At 50.2% G+C, this 23,070-nt stretch overlaps 2 protein-coding genes across 4 annotated transcripts; one reads left to right on the forward strand and one right to left on the reverse strand.

Annotated features, from left to right (window-relative positions):
• The first annotated feature begins 797 nt into the window (after positions 1-797).
• Positions 798-18,952, forward strand: ARF1 (ARF GTPase 1). 3 transcript variants are annotated; one of them, XM_060296755.1, is made up of 6 exons: positions 808-937; positions 9,173-9,310; positions 16,867-17,051; positions 17,127-17,237; positions 17,346-17,470; positions 17,631-18,952. In XM_060296755.1, the coding sequence occupies exons 3-6, from the start codon at positions 16,904-16,906 to the stop codon at positions 17,790-17,792; spliced, it is 546 nt and encodes a 181-aa protein (XP_060152738.1). In that variant the 5' UTR covers positions 808-937; positions 9,173-9,310; positions 16,867-16,903; the 3' UTR covers positions 17,793-18,952. The 3 variants fall into 3 exon arrangements, with proteins under 3 accessions (XP_030700635.1, XP_060152738.1, XP_030700637.1); XM_030844775.2 differs by lacking the exon at positions 9,173-9,310 and having other exon boundaries at positions 798-937; XM_030844777.2 differs by lacking the exons at positions 808-937; positions 9,173-9,310 and adding an exon at positions 970-1,099.
• A 1,293-nt stretch (positions 18,953-20,245) lies between these two features.
• On the reverse strand, positions 20,246-22,514 carry C3H1orf35 (chromosome 3 C1orf35 homolog). The gene is made up of 8 exons (XM_030844766.3): positions 22,329-22,514; positions 22,088-22,238; positions 21,894-21,939; positions 21,722-21,801; positions 21,438-21,510; positions 21,162-21,247; positions 20,527-20,652; positions 20,246-20,444 (listed from the first exon to the last, which is right to left on the reverse strand). Exons 1-8 carry the CDS (start codon positions 22,420-22,422, stop codon positions 20,387-20,389), a joined length of 714 nt encoding a protein of 237 aa, XP_030700626.1. The 5' UTR covers positions 22,423-22,514; the 3' UTR covers positions 20,246-20,386.
• Positions 22,515-23,070: the final 556 nt, after the last annotated feature.

Below are 23,070 nucleotides of genomic sequence, written 5' to 3' on the forward strand. Positions count from 1 at the left end.
CAGGCTCCTGGGCCAAGACCCAGGTGATGGCCTGCTTTGCGCCCTCCACAACATGCAGGGCACTTGGGGAAGAGGCCCCCAGCAATCTCACCAATGACTCTTGATTTGGGGACGCTTCACAGCAGCAGGAGGGTAGTGGGGGAGAGACTTCAAGTAGCACAGGGGTGGAGGGATGGTGCGGAACTGGGGGTTGGCGGGGCGCCACAGTCAGACCCCCAGCCGGGAGAACGTGGAGAGGGACCACGACAGGCCCCCTCTCCCTTCTGATCAGCTCAGGGAGGCTTCCCAGAGGAGAGGGCTCCCCCGTCTGTCACCTGGAACCCGCCTCGGTGGCTACCTCGGGGAAGCGCTGTTCCCTGCCCAGCTTGGCTCCCGGCTCCGCCCGTGCTACTAGACGCCAGCTTTATTTGATCTTGGGTCTTGCTTCTTCAGGTCGGCTCCTCGGGCGCGCATGGGGCTGCGTGGGTCACTGCAGTCACCCGAGCTGAGGCTGGGGAGGGGAGCTGGCAGCTGGGCACCGCCCTCCCGGGACCGCGGGGCCCACCCGGGACTCAACCTCTACATCTGCGAAACGGACGCGAGAGCTCCCCCCGGGGCCGACCACTGAGAGGCGCGCGCAGGCGCAGCCGTACTCTGCCGGGGCTGAGGGAGAGGGGGGGCTGGGGGCGGGGGAAGGAGGGGTGCGCGCAAGCGCAGCGGTGAGAGAGGAGTCGTCCCTGAGCCCCGCGCCTGTCCGCGGTCCCGTCCCCACCGCCCGCCCAGAGTCTGCGTGTGCACGCCGCAGCGGGGGAGTGGGCGGGACTGCGGGTGGGACCGCCCCGTTCCCCAGCGTCCCCCGCGGCAGCAGGCACTGACGTGGCTGCCGTCAGAGCCGCCATCTTGTGGGAGCGAAACCAACGCCTGCCTCCGAGCAGCAGCTGTGCCGCGGCCGCCGAGGGTGAGGCTGGGCCCGGGCCGAGGGGGGGGCGGGGGCTGAGTTAAGGCCCGGCGTGAGGCTGGGCCGGGGCGGTGAGAGCCAAGACGGGTCCGAGGTGAAGCCGGGCCGGGCGAGGGGCGAGTTGAGGCCGGGCCGTGGGTCGAGGCGGGGAGCCGAAGTGAGGTAGGTAGAGGCGGGGAGCCGAGGCCCGGCAGGGTCCAGGGTCGAATAGAGGCCGGGGGCTGAGGAGAGGCTGGGCCGGTCTGGGGGTTGAAGCCGGGCCTGGGACCGAGGCGGGGCGGGGCAGATTGGGTGCTGTGTGCTGGGCCAGGGGTCTAGGCTGGGATGGGGGTCGAGTAGGGGTCGAGCTGGGTCGGGAGCCGAGTCGAGGCCGGTGAGGGGTTTGGTCGCGCAACCCTCTTCTCAAGCCCCCCAGAGCCGCCGGGGCGGGCGCCCGGAAGTCCGGCCCGCAACGCGGGCTCTCCAGGAAGCCTCGCTTCCTGCTCCGCCTGCGAGGCCTCCTGCCTCGGGGTCGCGAGGACCAGGAAACTGAGGCCCGCAGCCCGGGACGCGGCCAAGGTCGCACGATGGCCAGGGTTTGAGCCCAGTTCCTGTCTGTTCCGAGCACGGAGCCGGCGAGGTGGGGCGGGGTTCGGGGTCCGGGTTCCAGGGCGGGTGCTGTGGAGCTGGGGTCTGAGTGGGAGTGCCTGCGGCCCAAGGAAGCCCCCGATGGACGCGCTGGCGGCACTGTAGGGCCCCTTTATCCAAGCTTGCTGCAACCCCGGGATTGCTTCCTGGGTGCCTTTGGCATGGATTAGAACACACTTCCGAGCTGGTGAATCTTTAACCTACGTTTGGAACGACCTGTCCAGGGTTGAGGCGGCCTCCCTAGCAGAGCGTCCTAAAGCTTTCTTGTTGCCCAGTCCAGGTGGTTACGGGAGGTAAAACGGTAGCTTTGTTAATAAAGCTTGGCAATTATAAAGTCCTTAAAATATTAGCTAATCAACTGAGCACTTTTGAGCTCCTCAAAACACCAAGTTGCTGTTTTAAATGAATCGAGCAAAAATGCACAAGAAATCATTGGCAGGAGACAGAGGCAATTCGGACGATTTGGGGAGGCCCCGGAAGTCACTGTTGAGAGCTGTGTAGTTGATGTAGTTGTAGCTGATGTAGTTGGTGTTAGAGTAGTCAGCTCTAGTTCTTGTTTCAGAACTGGTGGTCAGCGTTTTTTTCTGCTGGCTGTTTGCGTGGTTGCTCCTACATTTCTGGCAGTGTGTGTGTGTGTGTGTGTGTGTGTGTGTGTCTGAAGGAGTGTGAGATGCCATGGCGCATGCTGTGTGTGGTGTTCTTGGAGTTTTCAGAAACTCAAGAGTAGCCAGAACTGGAAGAACTTTGAATGCGTGGTGTTGTTAGCTGGGTCCAAAATTATGAAGAATTGAGTGTGTATGTGTTTATCACAAATTTGGCCACTTTGTTAGAGTGTGCCATAAAGGTTTTCTCTAGTTAACGTGTAGAATGTAGTGTGCCTGTTCACTGGGCATGTCCTGTTGAAAACAGATCCTTGTCACTTGGGCATTAGAAACCTGCTGTTTCCCGTGAGGGCTAACTTCAGATACAGGTATTCAAAATTGCTACTTCAGAAAGATTTAAAATAGTTGGTTTGGATAATAGCTGACTCACATGCTGTCTGCTCATCATTGTAAGAAAGTTAGTAGAAAGCAAAAACTGGTTCTGTGCTTCTCACAGTTCTGGTTTTTAAATCATGTGGTTTAGCTATTTGCTTTGCCTCTTGCACAATGTGAAGAGGGCGTTCAGACCTGCTAAGCCACCTCTACCAGAGATCAGACAGGGTTTGAAACTACAGGAAGGTACACCTGGACTTTTCTGTTTACTTTAGTAGAATTCAGTATGGACCATCAGCCACTGAGGTGATCTCCAGGATCGAATGGCTGTAGGAATAAATCTAACATAGGGGAAAAACCCTTGTGCAAGTTCATAAATAGTATATTAACTTGGTTTGAGAGAGTTAAATCAGTTTCCTTCAAATTCTTCAAATTCAATGTTGCCTTGAGATATATGAATTTAAATCTGCTCTTGATCACAGTTCAGGCTCACCAAGCATTTCTGCAGCCTTCCTGAGGGTTGTGATCACTTACCGAGCTGGTGTTCAGACCCAGCTAGCCTGTGCTTGCCATAGCATTTATGACTGGTCTCTGTACACGTTGTCCCATAGATATTCTCCCCTTTGACCTTCCAACCTTCGTAGGATTAGGAGAAAGAAGGAAATAAAATGCACATCTGTCAGAGGTGGTTGGGAAAGAAAGATGAAAAATTCCTTTCAGTTGGGATCTTAACATTAAATAAGAACTTACCTCTTTTGTGGTCTGTCTGCTCGTCATTGGTGTGGATGGTGTTAGAGATGTCCTCCCAGCACCATCTGAAGTGGTCTTTTGGAAATGTTTTTGACCTAATAGTGGGTTGGGTGTAACACTTCCTACTGGCAGGTAAAGGAGGGCTTGGGAATGTGTGAGTGTGAAAGAATAGGGGGTGAGGTTAATTTCAGAGTGTGAGCCAGGGAGAGGGGAATACTTCATCCTTAGGTTCTTATCCTCTCGTGATTGTTATAAAGTCTTTAAAATATAGTATCTGTTATAGCTCTATACAGCTCTATCACTATTCTGGAAGGTAGTTCAACATTCTCAGATGGTTCAGATGGCCTGATTAGCTAGAAAAAATGTGGCAGAATTTAACACAAAAACATCAAAGCTCCTTATTCCTAGGAGAATCTGTTAGGCCCTCACCCAGTTCTTTCAGCCAAGCTTCCTTATATGAGTGGGAAGAAATGGTGAAGCTATCTGTTGCAGGGACTAACCTCCATATTCCTAACAAACCCATGTTTCCTGGGTTTTGCATACATCAGAGACAAGAGCTTGGCAGCCTGTCATCACATAGAAAGGGAAGAGTGGGACTTATCACTCACTGAAAAAGAAGAGACAGAAAAAAAGCATACAAGACAGGCAGATTTTACACACATAGCATTCGGGAGCGATTCTCTTTAGGAGGCAAACATTTTTACACACCTGAGGCTACAGGGGTAACTGTTAGTATACAGCATAAATTAACAGAAGCCCCAGTTATGATCCATGCACATTTTCAGAAGTTAGAGATGTACAGTATATTTTAGAAACATTAATTAATGTTTAATCAGAATTTAGTAAGTTTTGCTACTCAGAGGGATGCTAGCAAGCTAGAAGAGTTTGTCTCCAAAGAGCAAGTCATATGTAAAATAGCCAACATCTTTCAGTTTGTATTGTACATCAAATTATTTTTGCAGTGATGTATGTGGGAGCTAAACAGAAAGCTTAATAGTACTAGGTCTCTGAGGTCCTGGAAATTTTTAACGTGAAGTTTTTAAGTGTCCTATCAGTTTGACTTAGGGACAGATGGCCAAGAAAGCAGTTTCAAGATTCTGTCTAGACTTATATGTGAAGAGTAGGAACGAAGGCAAAGTTAGATGTGCCTGTGTTTTGATCACAGGTTTCAGAATAAAGGATGTCTTTAAAAATTGCTGTTAAGAGTGTGTTTTCCTGTCAAGTATTCTATCATCTGTAGATGAGCATGCAGTTCCTAACTGATTGAATCTATTAATTTATATTTAAAATACTGTATCTTTTGTCAATTTTGGTGATGTAACTTTGCTTAAAATAGCTTTTAGCATTTCTCTTTTGTCAAAGTGATATGAGATCTTGCAGATTCCTGGGGAGATCACTGAAAATATATTTTAAGTCACTGGTTGCATGTACCTGAGGGCAGGTTTAGGAAGCAGATTGTGTACACACCTCTCCTGTGGTATTGAACTTTGCTGAGATGGACGTGTTTGCCCTGAGTAGTTATCTGTGTCTCTACAGCCCAGATTTCCTCCTCACTGGAATGTCAAAGGAATGTTCAGATTCCATCACACTCATGTATACTTTTAAACCAGTATGAAATTCATCATTGAGTTGATAGGGTTTTTTTTCTGACAAACTAATTTTTCAGAAAAGCATATGTGTATGATTAATCTTTCTACTTTTTCATACTTAAGGCCTTGATAAATGTTCTTTTATGATTCTTTTCTCCTCTTCTTGACAGTGAATCTCTTGGGTGCCCAGGGAGGTGGCCAGTAGAGAAAAAGACAGGTGGAGATAGAGAGATGGGTGGAGGAAGGTGCGTGAGTTCTGGGCAGAGGAGTACTCACTGGCAAAGTATAAGGCTGGGTGGAGACGCAGGGCCATGGCAGTGAATGGAATGGAAAAGCAGGCCAACAGGACACAGTAAAAGGAGTGGGCACTGAGTCAGACCTATCAGGAGGATAGGGGAGGAGGTGCCATTTGAGTAGAGGTATAAGGGAGTGGGGGTCCTGTGGGTCTTTGGGAGAAACAAGAAGCTTCTCCCAGGCAGGGGAACAGTAAGTGCAAAGGCCCTTAGGTGGGAGTGCACTTAGTGGTTTTGGAGACCTGCCAGGAGCACAAGAAAGGAGAGAAGCCTGCTGGTGTGTACCAGTGGTCTTTTGAGGGATAGCCCCACAGAAAGGGTATTTTGGGAACTTGTGGGAGGACTTTGGGCTCTGCCAATGGTGAGAGGCAATACTGGTATTTAGTACGTTTAGCAGCAAGAATGCATTCAGCATGACTTTCATATAGGTGAAAAATCTGTTTATATCTTAAACCTGATTCTGTTTATGTATGGAGTCAACGTGTGTGTGTGTGTGTGTGTGTGTGTGTGTGTGTGTGTGTTTGGTTTTAGTAGATGTTCTGAATTTTCTAGGAAAGAAACTACCTGGTAAATTAAGGGTGATTGTATTTTGTTCTTTGCAGAACTTTACGAAGAGTTGTTCTCTGTTTCCGGTGGTGGGACATTTCATGGACACAGCAGGTTCTGAGTATCTGAGATGCTGGTGTATTTGTGGCAGTCTTCATTAGGTGGTTCTCTGACTACCTCCCTTGAACTTGTAGTGTGGTCATGACCAATACTGAAGGTCATGTGTTATATGACACCATCTTTCATTTCCGTGTTACATTTTAGTTGGGGCAACATGGGTTTTTTGCAGTCTGGTGTGTATGTTGGTTGTATTGTCTGCTAGTTTCCTTTCTGGATGGCAGGGGTGGTGCTGCGAAATGCCATGGGGGTGTTGGCTCTGATCTTCTTAAAGAGCCTGACTTAGTCTGACCTTTCCTAACAGGACCCTCTTGCTGGCATTGAGAACACCTTGCAGAGTGGAAGCTACAGACTTTGGGAGTGCCAGAGGAGAGATGAGGTGCCTGGGACCAGGTGGATAGTGATGGGGAAGCACCTTTTCAAAGGGAGAGGTGATGGGACTTGCCAGTAAAGTAAACAGATTTGAGGATGAGAGGGACAGAGAGAGGAATTGTGAGTGTCTCTGGGGTTTGGGTCTGAAGAACTGGGAGGAAGTTGCAGAGAGTTAAAGTGGGAAAGAGTGGGTCCTTTATATTTGAGGATTAGATTTTGATGGGAAACCCATGTGTTAAGGGGGTAGTAGAAGAGAAGTCTGGAGGTGAGAGGAAGCCTCAACTGGGGTCCCATGTAGGGGACTGCATTCCTCTGGGAGTGAATGGCTGGATAGGGGCAGTACTAGGGAGTGAAAGTGCAAGACACTGAGTGTGATGGGACTGCTGGTCACCTGAGGCGGGTGATGGGGACTGCTGGGAGGTTTTAAGCAGAGGATGGCAGGAGCAGGTATATGAATGAAATTTCCCTGAGTCCAGGGCTGTCCAGGGTTTGAAATGTGAGCAGAGGTAGGAAGAGGCCTATTGAGAGGTAGCTGTGGCTGTTCAGGCCAAACAACGAGAAGTTCCCACAAGGACATTGTCCTCCCAGCCAAGACCAGCTGCCTGGAGAGTGAGGCAGAGGTTTCCCCGAGTGCTCTGAGCTGGTGCACCTCTGGGTGCTCCTAACAAGGGTCTCAGGAGGGCAGATCTGGCAGGGGGCTTGCTTCAGAGGTAGGAGGATCTAACAGAGGCTCTCAGCCACTGCTGCACTTTGCTATTCTGTGTCTTCTGGGAAGCCCATCACTCAGAAAAAGAGGTGGGGCTGTAATTTTTTTTACATTTTGTTTTCAAAATGAAAGTTCTCTGCAGGCAAAAATCAAGTTTTAGAGATTGGTTTAATCATTTTAATCACTCACAAAGTCCCCTTGTGCTGAAAAAGCCTCAGGGGGCTGCCTGCCACTCTGAGAAGTTTGAGGAGGAAGAACTGGGCACTCTGACAGCTCATGGTTGGTTGCAGTTCCCTTTTTCTTCAAGGGTGTGGAAAGGGGTCCGAGCAACGCTGGCTTCTCCAGAGCCCCAGCCTTGTGCCTGGAGAGGGTCCTATGTCTGCACCATGGGTGCAGGTGGCCTCCTTGAGAAGACACCAGAACAGAAACCATAGGGGCTTTAGCATGTTTGTGGTGATCATATAATTAAAGGAGTGACAAAAACAAACTAATGTGATATACTTCACAACAGAAATCAGAATCCTGAATTGCCTTCCCTTCCTTGTTCTCACTACTGGAACTGAAACATAGGACTGTGTTATTTGACAGGTGTGCCTGTCCTTTCTGTCAGGATCATGGGGACTGAGACTTCAGCAGCTGGAGCTGTGTGTGTGTGTGTGTGTGTGTGTGTGTGTGTGTGTGAGAGAGAGAGAGAGAGAGAGAGAGAGAGAGAGAGAGAGTCTCTGTGCTCATGTTGAAGCTTTTAGCTGCATTGAAAGGACTATAGTGTAACTGTGGATCAGTCTTTGACATTGCTTGGCCCAGAGCCTTGTTTGCCATTGAGGTGAGGTTGGAAGGATGAGCACTGTGTTCCACTTGTGTTTCACCATCTGTCAGTTGGATTCATTGAGTACTCTTGAGCTTTTGTGTGCCCAGGGCTGTGCTCATCACACAGCTACTCCTTACATGAGTGTGCTGACTGTTAGCCCCACAGTGTGTGGAGGGTATGCTGAGAACAACAAAAAGGAAAGGACTCTTCCCTGTGGAAGATGGCATCTGAACTTGGCTTCAGAGGTTGAGTGAAGGGCTCGGTGGGCATGGCATAGGAAATCAGTATGGAGAGGGGACTGGGAGCACAGCCAAGGTCAGAATATAGGCCTGAGTGACTTGCTGAGGAGTTCCAAACCAATGGTGCTCTGTTTGCCACTAGGATGGGTTGAAATACAATTCTAATTGATTTCCAAAGAACCACTGATGTGCAGAATTAGTAAGGAGTTGGTGGTCAACACTTTTCAGGGTATCTGGGTGGTTTACAGTTGCCTGTAGTTTCTCTAATCCTGCTTTGCATTTTAGTCATAAATTGCTTTGTTTCCTCCATTTTCAGTTTAATTTGTTATACATTTTAATGTTCTGAGGTTGATGCAAATTTGTTTTTGGTTTTGTTTTTTCGATCTTTTGATTTCTTTTTCCAGTAACAATTTCTTTAGACTTAAGTGTGTTTGGAGTCAGATGGAGGGTATATATGCCCTGACTTCTGGAGTAGAAGTGCTCGTTAGGGTCCATGGCACTGGCCCCACCACAGTGGGGGGCCCAGGCGCCCACCACCAGGTCTGCAGGACCTGGAAACCATTCCATCACTGTTGCCCCATCCCACGGGCTAGCATACTCAAATGGTCCTGCATAGCTACAGGGGGCCAGGAATGTAGGTTTACTCTGGAAGGCCTCAAGCCCAGGGACAGATCTGGGAGAAGAAAATACCAAGGAGCAGCCAGCGTCTGCCACCAGGATGAATGCACAGAACTGTGAGAGATGCTCCTGATGTAGCATCTGAGTGAGGCCTCAACTTGTGGGTATCATCCACTCTTTGTTTTACTCCAGTTGGGGGCCGCATGACATTTGTGTTCAGAGGTCCTACATGGATATTGTTTTCATTTGGGGTAGACCATCTGGTTATTTGCGCCCATCTGTAGGTTTCACGTCAGTGTAAGTAAGTATCTTTGGTAATGGGCTTTGAGAACAGTTATGTTAAAAAATAGTAAAACTTTAAGACTATGAATAAGGGAGAATTGCAAAAGATAACTAAATATATTCATCAGTTAAATGCTTTGGATTTTGTAGTTATTGGTAAGTAGGATTAATTGCAGTTTCACTGTTTCCACGCTCGCCTTGTGGTTCGTATGCTTGTTCCGTTAGACAATGGACAGTGACTCTTGGATGTTCATGTTAGTGTAGACCAAGAGCTACATTCATGAATGAAACTCATTTCTTGTTGTCATTTTAAGGATTTCACCTTGAATCTTAAGCTGGCCAAGAGGGACCTAAATTGAATTTCACTGGTTGCTCCTCCTAAGAATCAGACCTGACCGGAAACCCCTTCCTTCAGCTTTGGGAGGCAACTTGCAGGGCATCTGGAGACCAGGGTTAGTGTACTAGTCTATGGATTTCTGGTACTCATCATCCTCTGGGGGTGGCGGTGGGGGGGTTGTTGGGAACGGGACTGCTGCATAGAGGCCAGGTCTAGTGCCTAATTGATTCCTGCAAAACATCCTAAAAGTTTTGTTGTGAAAAACAAAAAACAGTCTCTCATTGGAATTCACCTTTAGGAGCAGACCAGAACTATACAGTTCTAGAATGTTTTTGCATGTTCTTTCATTTATTCTTTTTCTTTGTATTGAAAGTTCAGAGTCAGTGTAGATGAAATGGGTGGAGGTGGTCAAAAGGTACAAACTTCTGGTCATAATATAAATAAATCCTGTAATATGAGGTACAGTATGGTGACTGTAGTTTACCGTACTGTATTTATATTTGAAAGTTGCTAAGAGAGGAAATCTTAAAAGTTTTCATCACAAGGAAAAAAAGGGTGACTGTGTGAGGTGATGGGAGTTAACTAGACTTTTTGTGGTGATCATTTCCCAATAATATACACATATCAAGTCATTATTTTGTACAGCTGAAAATAATACAGTATGTCAGTTATATCTGAATAAAACTGAAAGGAAAAAAAAAATTCAGTCAACTTAATTACATCCTTTGAGTGTCTCAGGCTGAATATTCTTCCTTCTGAGCGTGTTGTTGATTCTTACCTTCATCACAATTGTGTTAGGCCTGTGAGGTGTATCTGCCTATCACTAGTATTGGCACATTCAGTATTCTTATGCTAATTTTAATGAAAAAGTTACAACATGTAACGCTCTACCCAATAGCAGAAAAATGTTAGAGCTACAGAAATGGAATGTTGGACTAATAGAGTAATGACTGAAGGCTTTATTTAGCTGATGGGGTGGAGCTACAAGTTGATGTACAAAAAGCAGTTTGTAGCAGATTATATTATGTGATCATATTGCCTATGAAAGTAGAGGACCCCCACCCCTTAAAATTAAATCCTACATGTCAGGGATGAATTAGGCTTTTGAGTGGTTGATAATCTAAGCACATATTTGACTGCTTGAAGAATGAATGAAACCCTTGTTTTATAATGTATATCAGTTCCTCAGGAAGATTTTGTTAATTTTTCTCAAATTAGATATTAAAATTGACATTATGAACTATTGAGCTGTACATTTTACTGTATGTAATTTACACCTAATAAACTTGACTTTTTTTAAAAAAAAGCAAAACGAAAAAAGTTCTGATGTCACCTAGCTGTTCATTTGAATAGGGGATTCATCCATGTGATCTCTCATTTACAGAGGGACCAGAACAGCCCATCACATCTGAGGCACAGAATAGAATCCAAACCCTTGTTTTTTGCCTCCTTGGGTCACATTTTCGTTTCCCAAGACATGCTCTAGGTTAGTGGTTTATTCTTCCTACTGATTCCCAGCAGTTTAGGTCATCTTGATATGCATACAGAGATTTTGTTAAGTAAACCAGCTCTAACAGTTTCAGAAAATGTGACAAACTTTCCTTCTGCAGAAGTAAGCTGCACGGCTCTGTAGGGGAGGGCTGTCCCATGCTTATCTTGAATCCTCTGAGGCTTGTTAGGAGATGCAGCAGGCACAGGTAGAGCTCGTGGGTACATATATTTCTCTTCAGCAGCTAAACCAGTCACTCTGGATTCATTTACTGGAGTGGAACGGGTGTAAACTCATGCTACATTTTTTCCTCCCTGCACTGGCTTTCCCAGGGAGGCCTGTTGTTGGCCTTGGCCTGTAGCCTAGTAGGTCTTTGCATGCAGGAGTGTAGGCAGCCAGTTGTGTCCTGTTCTTTGCTATAATGTTGAACTGCCACCCTATCATTGTTTCTGGTCCTAACCAGAAAAAGGAAAAAACCATTCTTAAGGGGCTGTGTCCGCTCAGAGCTTTCTGTCTCAGGAAAGAGACGTGCTGTTGTTACTCTTGCATCTTATGAGCCAGCTCGAAGGTGCAAACTCAGGCAGGTGCGGGGAAGTGCTCTTTTGAGAAAATCAGCGTCTTCACTGCTTACAAATACTCACGGCCATTACCATGAACCTGAAAAACAGGTTTTGACCTTAGTGCTAGGGATCCTGGTAGAGGAAAGGGTGAAATAGGCCTAGGCTGGGCATCCTACAAGTTAGAACCTGTGTGGAGAGGCCACGGAACAACTCTCATGGTCACTGTTGAACCTTTCCACTGTGATACTGTGTTAGGTCAGGAGCTGCCAGGGCCCCTGGACCAGGTGCAGGGCGGTTATAGATAGATGCTTGTATAGTGGGAGAGACCAAGTGCTGTGTGTAGCGTCTTAAACCCTAGAGTTTGTGCTCATCCCCATCCAGGTTCAGCCACCAAATATATGGCCCACTTCCCCTTTGGGGCTTCAGGACTTGAGTAAGTTAAAAAACTGTGTGTGGAAGGCAAGGACCACAGTGATAATCAGGGCTCAGCAGACTGCACGGCCAAGGCAGGCCAGGGGTGAGTGGGCAGACACGCTTGGGTGGGGAGGGGAGGAGGCTCTTGGACTGCCATGGCTGTGACTGACTGCATTTTGAGGCTGACATGCGGGTGTGGGCCTGCTGCTGTGCCCAGTTTACCTGGAATGTTCCATCAGTCCCATGTGGGAGTTGGGAGAGTACACTTAACCTTTTCACCCCTTAGTGCCCAGGTTTTTGTGTCAATTTGTAGGAATGTACCACTAAAACAGGTATAAAACAAGTATAAACAGCAGTCTTCCATCCTGCCTCCCAGGGATAGCCTCTTTCATGCCTCACTGTACTAAATAGTGTGCTAATACTGTTTCTCAGTGTGTCAGCTTTGGACAGTGAGGGTTGGCCCTTGAGACCACAAGTTCTGGCCTCAGCTTTCCAATACCCAGCAATGACAGTCAAAGTATCATGACTGAGTAAATATTGTTCACTGCTGAGTCAAGTGGTGACTGGCTTATGGTTTCCCTCAGGAAATCTTAAAATGACTTCTTGGCATTTTCATCCTTGGGTTTTTTTCTGTGTACCTGTGATTAGTTTTTCCCAGTTCCCCTAGAATTGCCAAACCCCACGTTTAAACCACATAGGTAACTGTTCCTCTTTTCCTGGAACTCTCCTCCTTCCTGCTGCAGCCTGCGCTGGCTGCTGTTCAGGCCTGCCTCTGTGTCTCCCTCCATCACCTTGGGGGCTCCCTCTGCCTGTGGCAACCTGGAGAAGAAGGCATGTGTGAAGCCTTGCATTTCTAACCTCTGTTCTGCCCTTTGGCTGATACAGAATTACAGATTAAAAGTGCTGCTTATGTCTCTCTTTTGGGGGAACAGTTTGAGGTTCACCACATAATTGAGGGAAAGGCATGTTCCAGTTCCCACATAGCCTTCCTCACTATATCCCCCACTAGAGTGGTGCATTTGTTACAGTTGATGAACCTACATTGATACATCATCATCCAGAGCCCATAGTTTACCTTAGGGTTCACTCTTGGTATTGTGTGTTCTGTAGGTTTGGAGAAATGCATATTGACACGTATCTACCATCGCAGTTTCACACAGAATAGTTTCACTGTCCTAAAAATCCTTTGTGTTCCACCTGTTCATCCCTCCCTTCCTCCTAACCCCTCACAACCACTGAAAGGATCTTTTTACTGTCTCCACAGTTTTGCCTTTTCCAGAATATCATATAGTTGGAATCATAGGTGTGTAGTATTCTTAGATTGGCTTCTTTCACTTAGTAATGCACATGTATGCTCCTCCACATCTTTTCATGTCTTGATAGCGCCTTTCTTTTTAGTGTTGAATAATATTGTTTGGATGTACCACAGCTTATCCATTCACCTACTGGAAAACATCATGGTTGCTTCCAAATTGTGGCAAAATTTTGAATGAATAAAACTTTTTGGAATGAATAAAACTTCTGTAAACATCAGTGTGCAGGTGTCTGTGTGGATGTTAGTTTTCAGTTCCTTTGGGAGCATGATTGCTGAATTATATGTTCAGAGTATGTTTTGTGAGAAACCTCCAAACTGTTTGCGGACAGCTGTACCATTTTGCATTCCCTCGGGTAATGGAGGAGAGTTCCTGTTGCTCCACATTCTTGCCATTGCCAGCGTGTGTTCTGGATTTTGGCTTTTGGTCATTCTAATAGGTGTGCAGTAATAGCTCATTGTTTTAATTTGCATTTCTCTGAGGACATATGATGAGCATCTTTTCATTGCTTACTTGCCTTCTGTAAACCTTTAATGAGGTTTTCATTAAGATCTTTGGCCCATTTTTTTAATTTTAAAATTAAATTTGTTTTTGTTGAGTTATAAGTGGTCTTTGTATATTTTGGATGACAGTCCTTTATCAGATATATCTCTTGCAGATATATTCTCTCAGTCTGGTTTTGTCTTTCACAGAGCAGAAGTTTGTCATTTTAATGAAGTTCAGTTTATCAGTTATTTCTTTCATGGGATAACATCTTTGGTGTTGTGTCTAAAAAGTCATCACCGTACGCAAGGTAGATGTTGGTCTTTTAAATTGCTCCTAGTTTCCTCCCTTTTTTTTTTTAATATTTATTTATTTGGCTGCGTTGGGTCTTAGTTGCAGCATGCAGGACCCAGTTCCCTGATCAGGGATTGAACCTGGGCCCCCTGCATTGGAAGCTCGGGGCCCTAGCCACTGGACCACCAGGGAAGTCCCAGTTTCCTCTTTTTTAAATCTTGTGTGTGTGTGTGGATTTTTTTCACTTTGGTTGTGAGGTCTGCTGTTCTCTGTGTCCTAATGCCCTGTTCTTGTTTTGTGGGCACCAGATCCCCACCATGTCGATGCCAAGGCTGTGTGTGGGTTGGGGATTTTGTTTGTTTTTTATTGTTTTTTTCTTTTTAAATGTCTTCTGTCTTCTCTCCAAATTCTTTGTTTCAGTCACTTGCATTGGGGGCTTCTTAAAGGGAGATAGGGACGTGGCTATTTGAGGGCCTCCAGGTGCAAGAATCCATAGGTCCTTGCTTTGAGGCCTCTGGGTTACATGTGAGGGTCTGCAGGGAAGTGTGCCTCCCTGTTGATTTTGCCCATATCCGTCTGTTTCCAGTACAGTGCACCGCATGCCCTCCTCTGCCTGGATAGTGGAGTCAGGGCCCCTGGTTCAGCCGCTCCAAAAAGGTCCCTTGGCTCTCCTGCAGAGCTGAGGATGAGCACTCGGTCAGGGTCAGACCTCACCAAAATTTGCTGACTTCTGTCACCTCTTTCCACCTCCCCCCACTTTTCTCTTTTGAGTCAGTCATCACTTATTTCTTCATTGGTAACGATTTCAGGAGTAAGCTGAGATAAATGTGTGTGTTCAGTTTATTCTGTCTTCCATAATTTATCATCATCTATAGGAAAAATGGCTGTCTGCAGAAAAGGAAATATAGTAAAGATATTTTTAAATTTTACTTTTATAACTAGGTAATATTATTCAAAACCAAAAAGCATTAAAGTGTTGAAAGTGCACTGAAGCCTGCTGGAAGCGCCTCCACGGGACACCTCTAGGACCATTGGAGCATCTAAGTCACAGTGGGGTAGTGATTCTGACCTACTGAGTAAACTAGGAATGCACAAGTTCACACTATATCAATATATGGAGAAGTGGTTCCTTGCAGTAGAATGCTAACTAACTAATAGCTGGAAGGAATGACTCAATAGAAAATCACCATTTGACAGTCCTCATGGTAATAATTCAGCCAGGAAATGTCAGAGTGCTAAAACTAGAAGGTGGAAGTTGGATGAGGAGCAGGACGTGGACTTAGTCACCAAATACTCACTGATGACTAAGGCAGAAAGTAACTTGCAGTGGAGGCCTGGCGACTCCACCTGAGCCTGTCATCAGAGGTGATAAGGAATGGTGGGGATCTGGGGCACGCCCCCCAGGTGGAGTGCAGTGGGGCGTGCCTGTGGCAGGCCCATATCTGTGTCCTTCATGGGTCTGGCCTCTGACCCCAGCAGTGTCCATCCAAAGTCCAAAGACTGGGGAGTTCATTGTTACTTCTAGGAGGGTCAGGTATGCAGGGCAAGGCTCCTTCCAAGCCTTGACAGTGGCTTCCACCAACACCCTCTCAGAGGTCAGGTGCAAGCAGCTCCTGCCTGCTTGGAACAAGTTCTCTGTGGTTCATTTGGTTTTCTGTCAACACTCACACAGAGTTCTTCCCAGTTGAAGGCTGCCCAGCTCTCCACAGCTTGACTTCACCATAGGTGCCAAAAGTCCAGATTCCTGGCTTCCCTGGTGGCGCAGTGGTTAAGAATCCGCCTGCCAATGCAGGGGACACAGGTTCGAGCCCTGGTCCAGGAAGAGCCCACATGCTGCGGAGCAGCTAAGCCTGTGTGCCACAACTACTGAGCCTGTGCTCTAGAGCCTGCGAGCCACAGCTACTGAAGCCCACATGCCTAGAGCCAGTGCTCTGCAACAAGAGAAGCCACTGCAGTGAGAAGCCTGCGCACAGCAACAAAGATCCACCTCGGCCATTAATTAATTAATTATTTTTTAAAGTCCAGATTCCTAAGCATTTGAGAAAGTGACCGTTTTTTCCTAAGGCCTTGTTTGCAAATAAAACAGTTGAAGGAGGAGAGTACTGAGCATGGAGAGGCCAGGCCTGGGCAGCTCTGGTGCCTTGGGCGCCTTTTGGGACAGGAGATCCTCTCCTCCTTGAGCCTCACTCTCCCGCAGCTGTGGTCACTTGTTCCTTCCTATAGGTCTGGGTGTCTGGGCCTGGTCTCTGACCTTGGGTCCAGCCAGCTGAGTGGTATCCTAGTGTTTCTGCCCTGCTGAGTGAGGAGAGCCTGGTGGGAGCCCAAACACAGCACACGTGTTCTCGTACAAGCATGTTGCTGTACCACACAGGCCTTCTCCTCTCTGGGACAACACTGACCACAGCTCTTGGGAAGGTGTCCCCTGGCAGGCTCCCCAGGGTCATTTTTGTGGGCTCACCCTTAGACTGAATGCCCTGGTGTGCTGCCCTAGAGCCCAGGTGTTCTCACTCCACTGGTCCTGCCTGCAGGGTGTGCTAAGCCCTCAGCGTGTTGGGAAAGGTTGGTCTCTTTTGGTCTCTGCCATGGGCCCTCCTAGCTTCTTGTGTGTTAGTTGCCTTAACATTGGACTGTTTTTCACTGAGACTTGGAGCAGTTGGGAGACATGGTAGGGCCTTGGAGTGGTTGTTTATGGCCCCTTGAAAAGCTCTGTATTAGATTATGGAGAATCTAGCATTCATTTGAAAGCCACACCTCTCCACGCATGTTGGACATTGCACCCCACAGTGGCAGGTTGTAGGACTTAGAGGTAAGTTACCCTGAGCCTTGGGCGTCACTTCCTGATATAATGGCAGTAGCTGCTTCAAAATCCGGTCAGCCCTGTTCTAAGATTCCCATTCTCTCCCTTTTAAGGGTGATTTTAGGGCTCGAGAGGCAGGCAGGCAGGACTTTTTCTTTTGGATAGGAACCAGAATTTCATCAGCTTATGCCTTGTGAGTTTTCAGGAGAGATAACAGGATGTCCATCTGTCTGTCTGTGGGTGAGTCTGTCTCTGAGCTGCTGCTGCTTTGCTGGCCCTGGGCAGCACAGAAAGAGACACAAGGACTCCTTGTATCTGCAGGTTTCTCTGGCCAGTGTTGCTCCCACCAGTCTACAGCATGGGGAATATCTTTGCAAACCTCTTCAAGGGCCTTTTTGGCAAAAAAGAAATGCGCATTCTCATGGTGGGCCTAGATGCTGCGGGAAAGACCACCATCCTGTACAAACTGAAGCTGGGTGAAATCGTGACCACCATTCCCACTATAGGTGAGGAGGCTGGGCCTCGGGAGGCTAGGGGATAGTGGTAGCCCTAGGGAGAGCCTCACACTGGGTCTCCTCCAGGCTTCAACGTGGAAACCGTGGAATACAAGAACATCAGCTTCACTGTGTGGGACGTGGGTGGCCAGGACAAGATCCGGCCTCTGTGGCGCCACTACTTCCAGAACACACAAGGTGAGGGTGGGCCACCCCATTACAACCCTCAGGAGGGGGGCTGTGGCCTTTGGGAGAGGTTGGGAGTGTCCCAGGTGCCTACACTAATGCTTACTGTTCCCTATGCAGGTCTCATCTTCGTGGTTGACAGCAATGACAGAGAGCGTGTGAATGAGGCCCGAGAGGAGCTTATGAGGATGCTGGCAGAAGACGAGCTCAGGGACGCTGTTCTGCTCGTGTTTGCTAACAAACAGGTACGCATGACTGAGCCACCCTGTGTGCTGGTGGTGGGTGCACGTTAGGCAGCCAGCCTCTCAGCGATGGAGGTCTGACGAGGCGGGGGTCACAGGTCAGGTGGAGAGGGTTCCGTGCAGTCCCCTTGACCCACGCCTGCTTTGCTACCCTCCCCCCTAGGACCTCCCCAATGCCATGAATGCAGCTGAGATCACGGACAAGCTGGGTCTGCACTCTCTGCGCCACAGGAACTGGTACATTCAGGCTACCTGTGCCACCAGCGGGGACGGGCTGTATGAGGGACTGGACTGGCTGTCCAATCAGCTCCGGAACCAGAAGTGAGCTGTACTCCTCTCTCCTCCCTTCACACTCCCTCCTTCTGCCCTCGCTTTACTCTCATGTGGCAAACGTGCCCCTGTGGTGTGAGTGCCAGAAGCTGTCTCCATGGTCGGTCACAGTGTGCTTCACCATGCTGTAAATGTGCAGACGCAGCCTGCAACTGGGTTTTTATTTAATGTAAATAGTTTTTGTTTCCAATGAGGCAGTTTCTGGTACTCCTATGCAATATTACTCAGCTTTTTTTATTGTAAAAAGAAAATCAACCCACTGTTTAGTACTGAGAAGGGATTTTAGGCACACGGGTCATCCAGGAGTCGCTGTGTCAGAAAAGCCCGATGTTCCTCTTCTGGGCTTTACGTCTGTGTTGAGATCCATTTTGGTGGTTGGTTTTTAACCCAAACTCAGTGCATTTTTTAAAATAGTTACGAATACAAGATAAGGAGAACACTTGAACACACAGAAGGGAGAAATGTGCCTAGTGTAGGTTCTGCAGTAATGGCCTGAGTCCAGTCCACCAGTGGTCTGTTTCCCGTTGGGAACGTGAAACGGGGCAGAACCAGCTATGATCCATTCTGCATGGTCACAATAGGGTCCCTGTGATTTGCTCTGTCTTGGGTCATCCCACACCCCATAGCGTTTGTGCTTGTATCTGTGCTTACATGGCTGCCCAGGAGATGGGCTGGAGGCTGCAGCCACCACTCTCAGACCCCTTGGAGGAACCCCAGCCTTTTCTTGGGTCAGCATGGGCACTTTGGTTGGAACGCTCTGGTTTGAGCGGGAGCCCTGCAGTCCCCTTGCTTGCCTGCTCCGGGCTCTCTGGGGTCTCACCAGCAGCAGCGCGGGTGGTCATCCTTGAGCCCCAGCCCCTCGGAGCCCCTGTCTATGTGTGCTTTCACTCCCTCAGCCTGCAAGGGTCAGATTTGCCATCGAAAAATGATAACCTCTACTTTTTTCTTTTGTATTTTGATAAACACTGAAGAAGCTGGAGCTGTTAAACTTTATCTTGGGGAAAACCTCAGAACTGGTTTATTTGGTGTCGTGGAACCTCTTAATGCTTTCAATACACAATTAGTAATCAACTGTTTTGTATACTTGTTTTCAGTTTTCATTTCGACAAACAGGCACTGTAATTACAGCTATTAGAATAAAATCTCTTAACTATTTCATGGCTCTCCCATTTTTGGGTGCCCCTGACTGACAGTCTGCCTCTTGGAAGCTGGGCAGGGACAGCTGCTTCCTCCTCACTTAGGGAAGGCAGCATTGATCTGACTTGCCCTGTTCCCTCTCTCTGCCCATCCCTTCCCTGCCACCCGACCCTTGTCTCCCTACCCCCGTCCCCCACCGCTTCACTTTCCATGGGTGGGTGTGGGTATGTCCCAGTGCCCTTGTGGTGACCACCTCATTGGTCTCATGCTGGCAGTCCAGCCCCCTGGTCCCAGTCTTGGCAATGCCTGGTTGTGAAAGGAACGGCAGGGTCACCATAGGGAGTATGCCCAAAAGGCTAGAGCCAGGTGGTATGTGGAGGAAACCCCCCACCCTTCCTAACATCCACCCTCTGTGGTACCCCCCAAGCCAGCCAGCTTGTCCTCTGGAGGGGCGGGAACCCCTGGCCAAGCTCCACGTCACTGCCACAGCGATTGACCCATGCCTGGCTGGGTGCTTTGTGCACCTGTGCCATAGACCCTGTCCCACTTTTGCAGGGGTTGTCCCTCTGACCTGGAGCCCTTCTTGGCACCCTTGTTCCCCCCACTGGGTGCAGGCATTGGCAGGCGAAGTTCCAGGTGTCCTTTCCCCCAGAAGGCAGGCTGCCCCACCATAAATAATGATCTGCTCTAACAAACAGGTTGAAAACCAGTGCTGAGTGCTCTGAAGACAGAATTGCCTTCAGCTCTCATTTCTTTGAAAATCAGAAGCAAACCAAGAACCTCCATAATGAATCCAGGCTGGGTTTTGTCTTTATTCCAATGTGGTTGTAAGATGTTTTCACTTTTTCTGTGGAGGGCCAGGTTGTATGTATGCCTCCCAGCCTTGGAGATGGGGGGCCGGGTGGAGGGAGCCAGTGCCATAGCACGCAAAGGGGATGGGGGTGAGACAGTGGTTAAGAGGTCCCTTGGTGGCCTGGAGAGACAAGGGTGGCTCCAGGTACAAGTCCAGCTCCCCATGATCTAAATGCCCAGGCTGCCCCTTCTAGCATGCTCACCTACCTGCAGCGGAGCACTCTTTGGCCCCTCTGCCTTCCCTGCTGGCCACACATGACCCAGAGCTCTTGGTACACCTGAAGTTGATGCAGGGGACCAGGCCAACATGGGACCCCAGGATGCTGACCACCAAAAGGACAGTGCCCCTCCCAGTGGGCTTGCAGGTAGTCTTGCTGGAACTCAAGAGATTTACCACATTTTCACACATCACGTTCTATTGTGACACATGACAACAACCTTCCCTTTAGTATGAGACACTTTCCACTTAAAATAAGTTTATTTAAGTACAAAGAATGAGTCAACACAAAGAAGAATAGAAGTAGCCATACTTGGCCACAACTAAGCCTCTTTGGGGACCTGGGGTGACCCCCACAGGCCAGCCCTCCAGATCCCTGGGCCTCAGTCGCTGTCATGCCTGCGCTTCCTCTTGCAGCAAGTCGAGGAGTCTGAGTCATGCCTAAGGGAGACCAAGGGACACCTGGCGTGAGGGCCCCTGCCTGCCCAGCACTGTGTCTCCATCCCCAGGCAGCTGCACCTACTGGATGGGAGCAGGGGGCTGTGAGGAATCCGGCCCCTTCCCGTGCTCCTTTTCTTTCCTCCTCTTCTCTTTCTTGTGCCTCTTCTTCTTTTTCTTCTCCTTCCTGCTCTTCCTGTGGCTTTCAGGGCTGCAAAGGATGATACGGAGTGCCAGGAGCCTCTGGGGTTTTGGGGGTCTAGCCGGGGTGGGGCCACCACAGTAGCCACTGACCATGTGTAGCCATTTCAACCTCAAATCACTAAAGGAAACTCCTCAGTACCGTGTGTGGCCAGTGGCTACCATGGTGGGCATCACAGACACATTCCAACCACGGCAGAAAGGTCTGCAGGGCAGCACCTGACAATCTCATGGCTCCTTCCAGCCTTCCCATTGGGATGCCCCTGCACTCTTGGGGCCGGGTGGTGACCCCCTCCTGTGCTCCCCAGACCCTCGCACAAGTGGCCCATGTCTGAGCATCCTCCTCCAGGGCCCCTGACCCTGCAGGGGGTTGGTAGGCAGTCCTGAGGCTGCCCCAGGGCTCAGAATCTCCAGAGGCTCCTCAAAAGAAAAAAGGGGCTGGAGCTGGGGAGTTCACTGACTGGAGAAGCAGCCAACATGCCGAGAAAACAGTGAGTTCTGTGCCCTGGGAGGCCTTACCCCGGCTCCACCTTCTCCTCTGACCGAGGCTTCTTTTTGGCCGAGGCCGGGGAGGTCCCTGTCCGACTGCTCTCCACGCGGTGGTGCTGCCGAGAAAAGCCACAAGCCACTCGGGGTGTGCGGGGCGCCCTGGCATACCGACCGGCGAGAACCAGCCAGAAGCTGGGAGGGTATCCCCAAGGAAAGACGGCCTGCCCCCATGGCCCTCAACAGGAAGAGGCACTCAGACCGCCCCCCACCCCACCATGGGATCCCAGGATGTTTGGGGGTAGTTACCGTGAACACTGAAAGCCCCAGCTTAGCAGCCTCTTTGTCTTCCCGGGACAGCGCCACTCGACCTGCAGAGCCACTACGGGGACGTGGGTGAGATCCCCCCATGGTGAGACACACCCCCACAGACACACCCACGGCGAGGACCGCCCATCCCCAGGCCTCCCTAGAGAAGTGGTGCGCCCAGACGACCCGTGCCTAGCGTCCACCTGGGCGGCTGACAGTACGGAGCCCCGAGGAGCCACGCCCTCGCGATTTCTGGGGCCCCCAAGGACCCTCTGGCCCCGCACCTGGAGCTCCCCAGACCCAGGAGCCGGTCCACTCCCTTCTCGGGGTCACCGCCTTCCCGCTTACAGACTTCGACAAAGTCCTGTTGGGGAGGGGAGTGCAAGTGCTCACCGCAGCGCAGGGTCAGACCCCTCCCAATCCCGCCCCCGCACTCCAGGAGGGCCCACCTCTCACCTCCTTGCTCAGGCCGGTGGGCTGCTTCCTTACGTTCTTGTAGCCTCTGCGGGGGCCGCGCGTGAGCTTCAGGGAGCTGCGGGCCTCGCCTCGGCCCCTGCCCCTGCCGCGCCCCCACCCGGAGGTAAACCAACACCCTCCCCTTCCCCCCGCCCCCACCCCCACCCCGGCCCAAGCTCTCAAGGCGCACTCACAGCGCTGCCATGAGCGCCTCCTGCTCCGCCTGCCTCACAGCCGCCAGCTCCTGCTCCCGGCTCAGACCCGCACTGTGCTCCCGGCCCTTGGCGTACCAGGTGAGGTCACGGCCCTTCTGCCAGCGGCCCACCGGGGCCATGAGCGAGTTGCCTGCGGGGAACGGAGCGCCGAGTGCTTGGCACGGCCCGCGGGTCGGCGCACCCCCAGCCCGCGAGCCCCCGGTCCCTGCGCCCCACTCACCCAGGTAGTTCTCCCTCTGCTTATCAGTCTTCACATCCTCCCAGCTGAACTGGTCCTGCCCGCCGCGCACGCCGCCCCGGCTGGAGCCGAACATGGTAACAGGCAACCCTCTACCTCCGGACTTCCCGGTACCCAGGCCCCACAGGTCCCCGCTCCCACTCACGCGTCGCACGCGGTGACGTCACGCCTGCGCCAAACCCGTGCGCTTGCGCTCTGTTCCCCCCCGCCTCCCGAAGGTGTCCCGCCCTGGCGCGCCTGTGCCTCAGTGCCGGCCCCCGAGCGCTTGCGCACTGCCGCGGGCCCAGCGGTGGCGCTGGCAAAGGTGCGGAGGCTGGACCCGGGCACCCCAATGACAGGACAGTCGTTATTAGAAGTCACATAATGTGGGTGACGCCCCAGAGTCACTGTTCCCATTGTGTGCCGTGTTCCCTTGGCTGTGCCGGCAGAGGAGCAGGCACTGGAGAGACGTCTGCAAACCCGCACTGAGTTTCCCGGCTATAGCTGCTTGAGGTTTCGATCAGGTAGCAGGCTGCCCCAGAGACAGGGAGCCGCCAAGGTCAGGTCGCGCCTGCACCGCTCGTCCTCCGCCCTCGGGGGTACCGGCTGTGTCCAGTTCCCAAGGAAGCACACCTCATCGCGTTCGTTCCCCAGACAGCGCAGAGAACGCCTCAGTCACCCACAAAGTGTTGGCAGATGCTTCTCATTCGGCACCGTTTCGGTCATTGCTGCTGTCAGGTGATGG

This window comes from Globicephala melas, chromosome 3 (genome assembly GCF_963455315.2).
Source record: "Globicephala melas chromosome 3, mGloMel1.2, whole genome shotgun sequence".
Lineage (NCBI taxonomy): Eukaryota > Metazoa > Chordata > Mammalia > Artiodactyla > Delphinidae > Globicephala > Globicephala melas.

Coding starts and splice junctions, on each gene's coding strand:
- ARF1 (XM_030844775.2), top strand. CDS start 16,904: ATGGGGAATATCTTTGCAAACCTCTTCAAGGGCCTTTTTGGCAAAAAA. Junction 17,052..17,126: donor GACCACCATTCCCACTATAG/GTGAGGAGGCTG, acceptor GGTCTCCTCCAG/GCTTCAACGTGGAAACCGTG. Junction 17,238..17,345: donor CTACTTCCAGAACACACAAG/GTGAGGGTGGGC, acceptor TTCCCTATGCAG/GTCTCATCTTCGTGGTTGAC.
- C3H1orf35 (XM_030844766.3), bottom strand. CDS start 22,422: ATGTTCGGCTCCAGCCGGGGCGGCGTGCGCGGCGGGCAGGACCAGTTC. Junction 21,248..21,437: donor TGGGGCTTTCAGTGTTCACG/GTAACTACCCCC, acceptor TTTTCTCGGCAG/CACCACCGCGTGGAGAGCAG. Junction 20,653..21,161: donor GAGGAGAAGGTGGAGCCGGG/GTAAGGCCTCCC, acceptor CATCCTTTGCAG/CCCTGAAAGCCACAGGAAGA.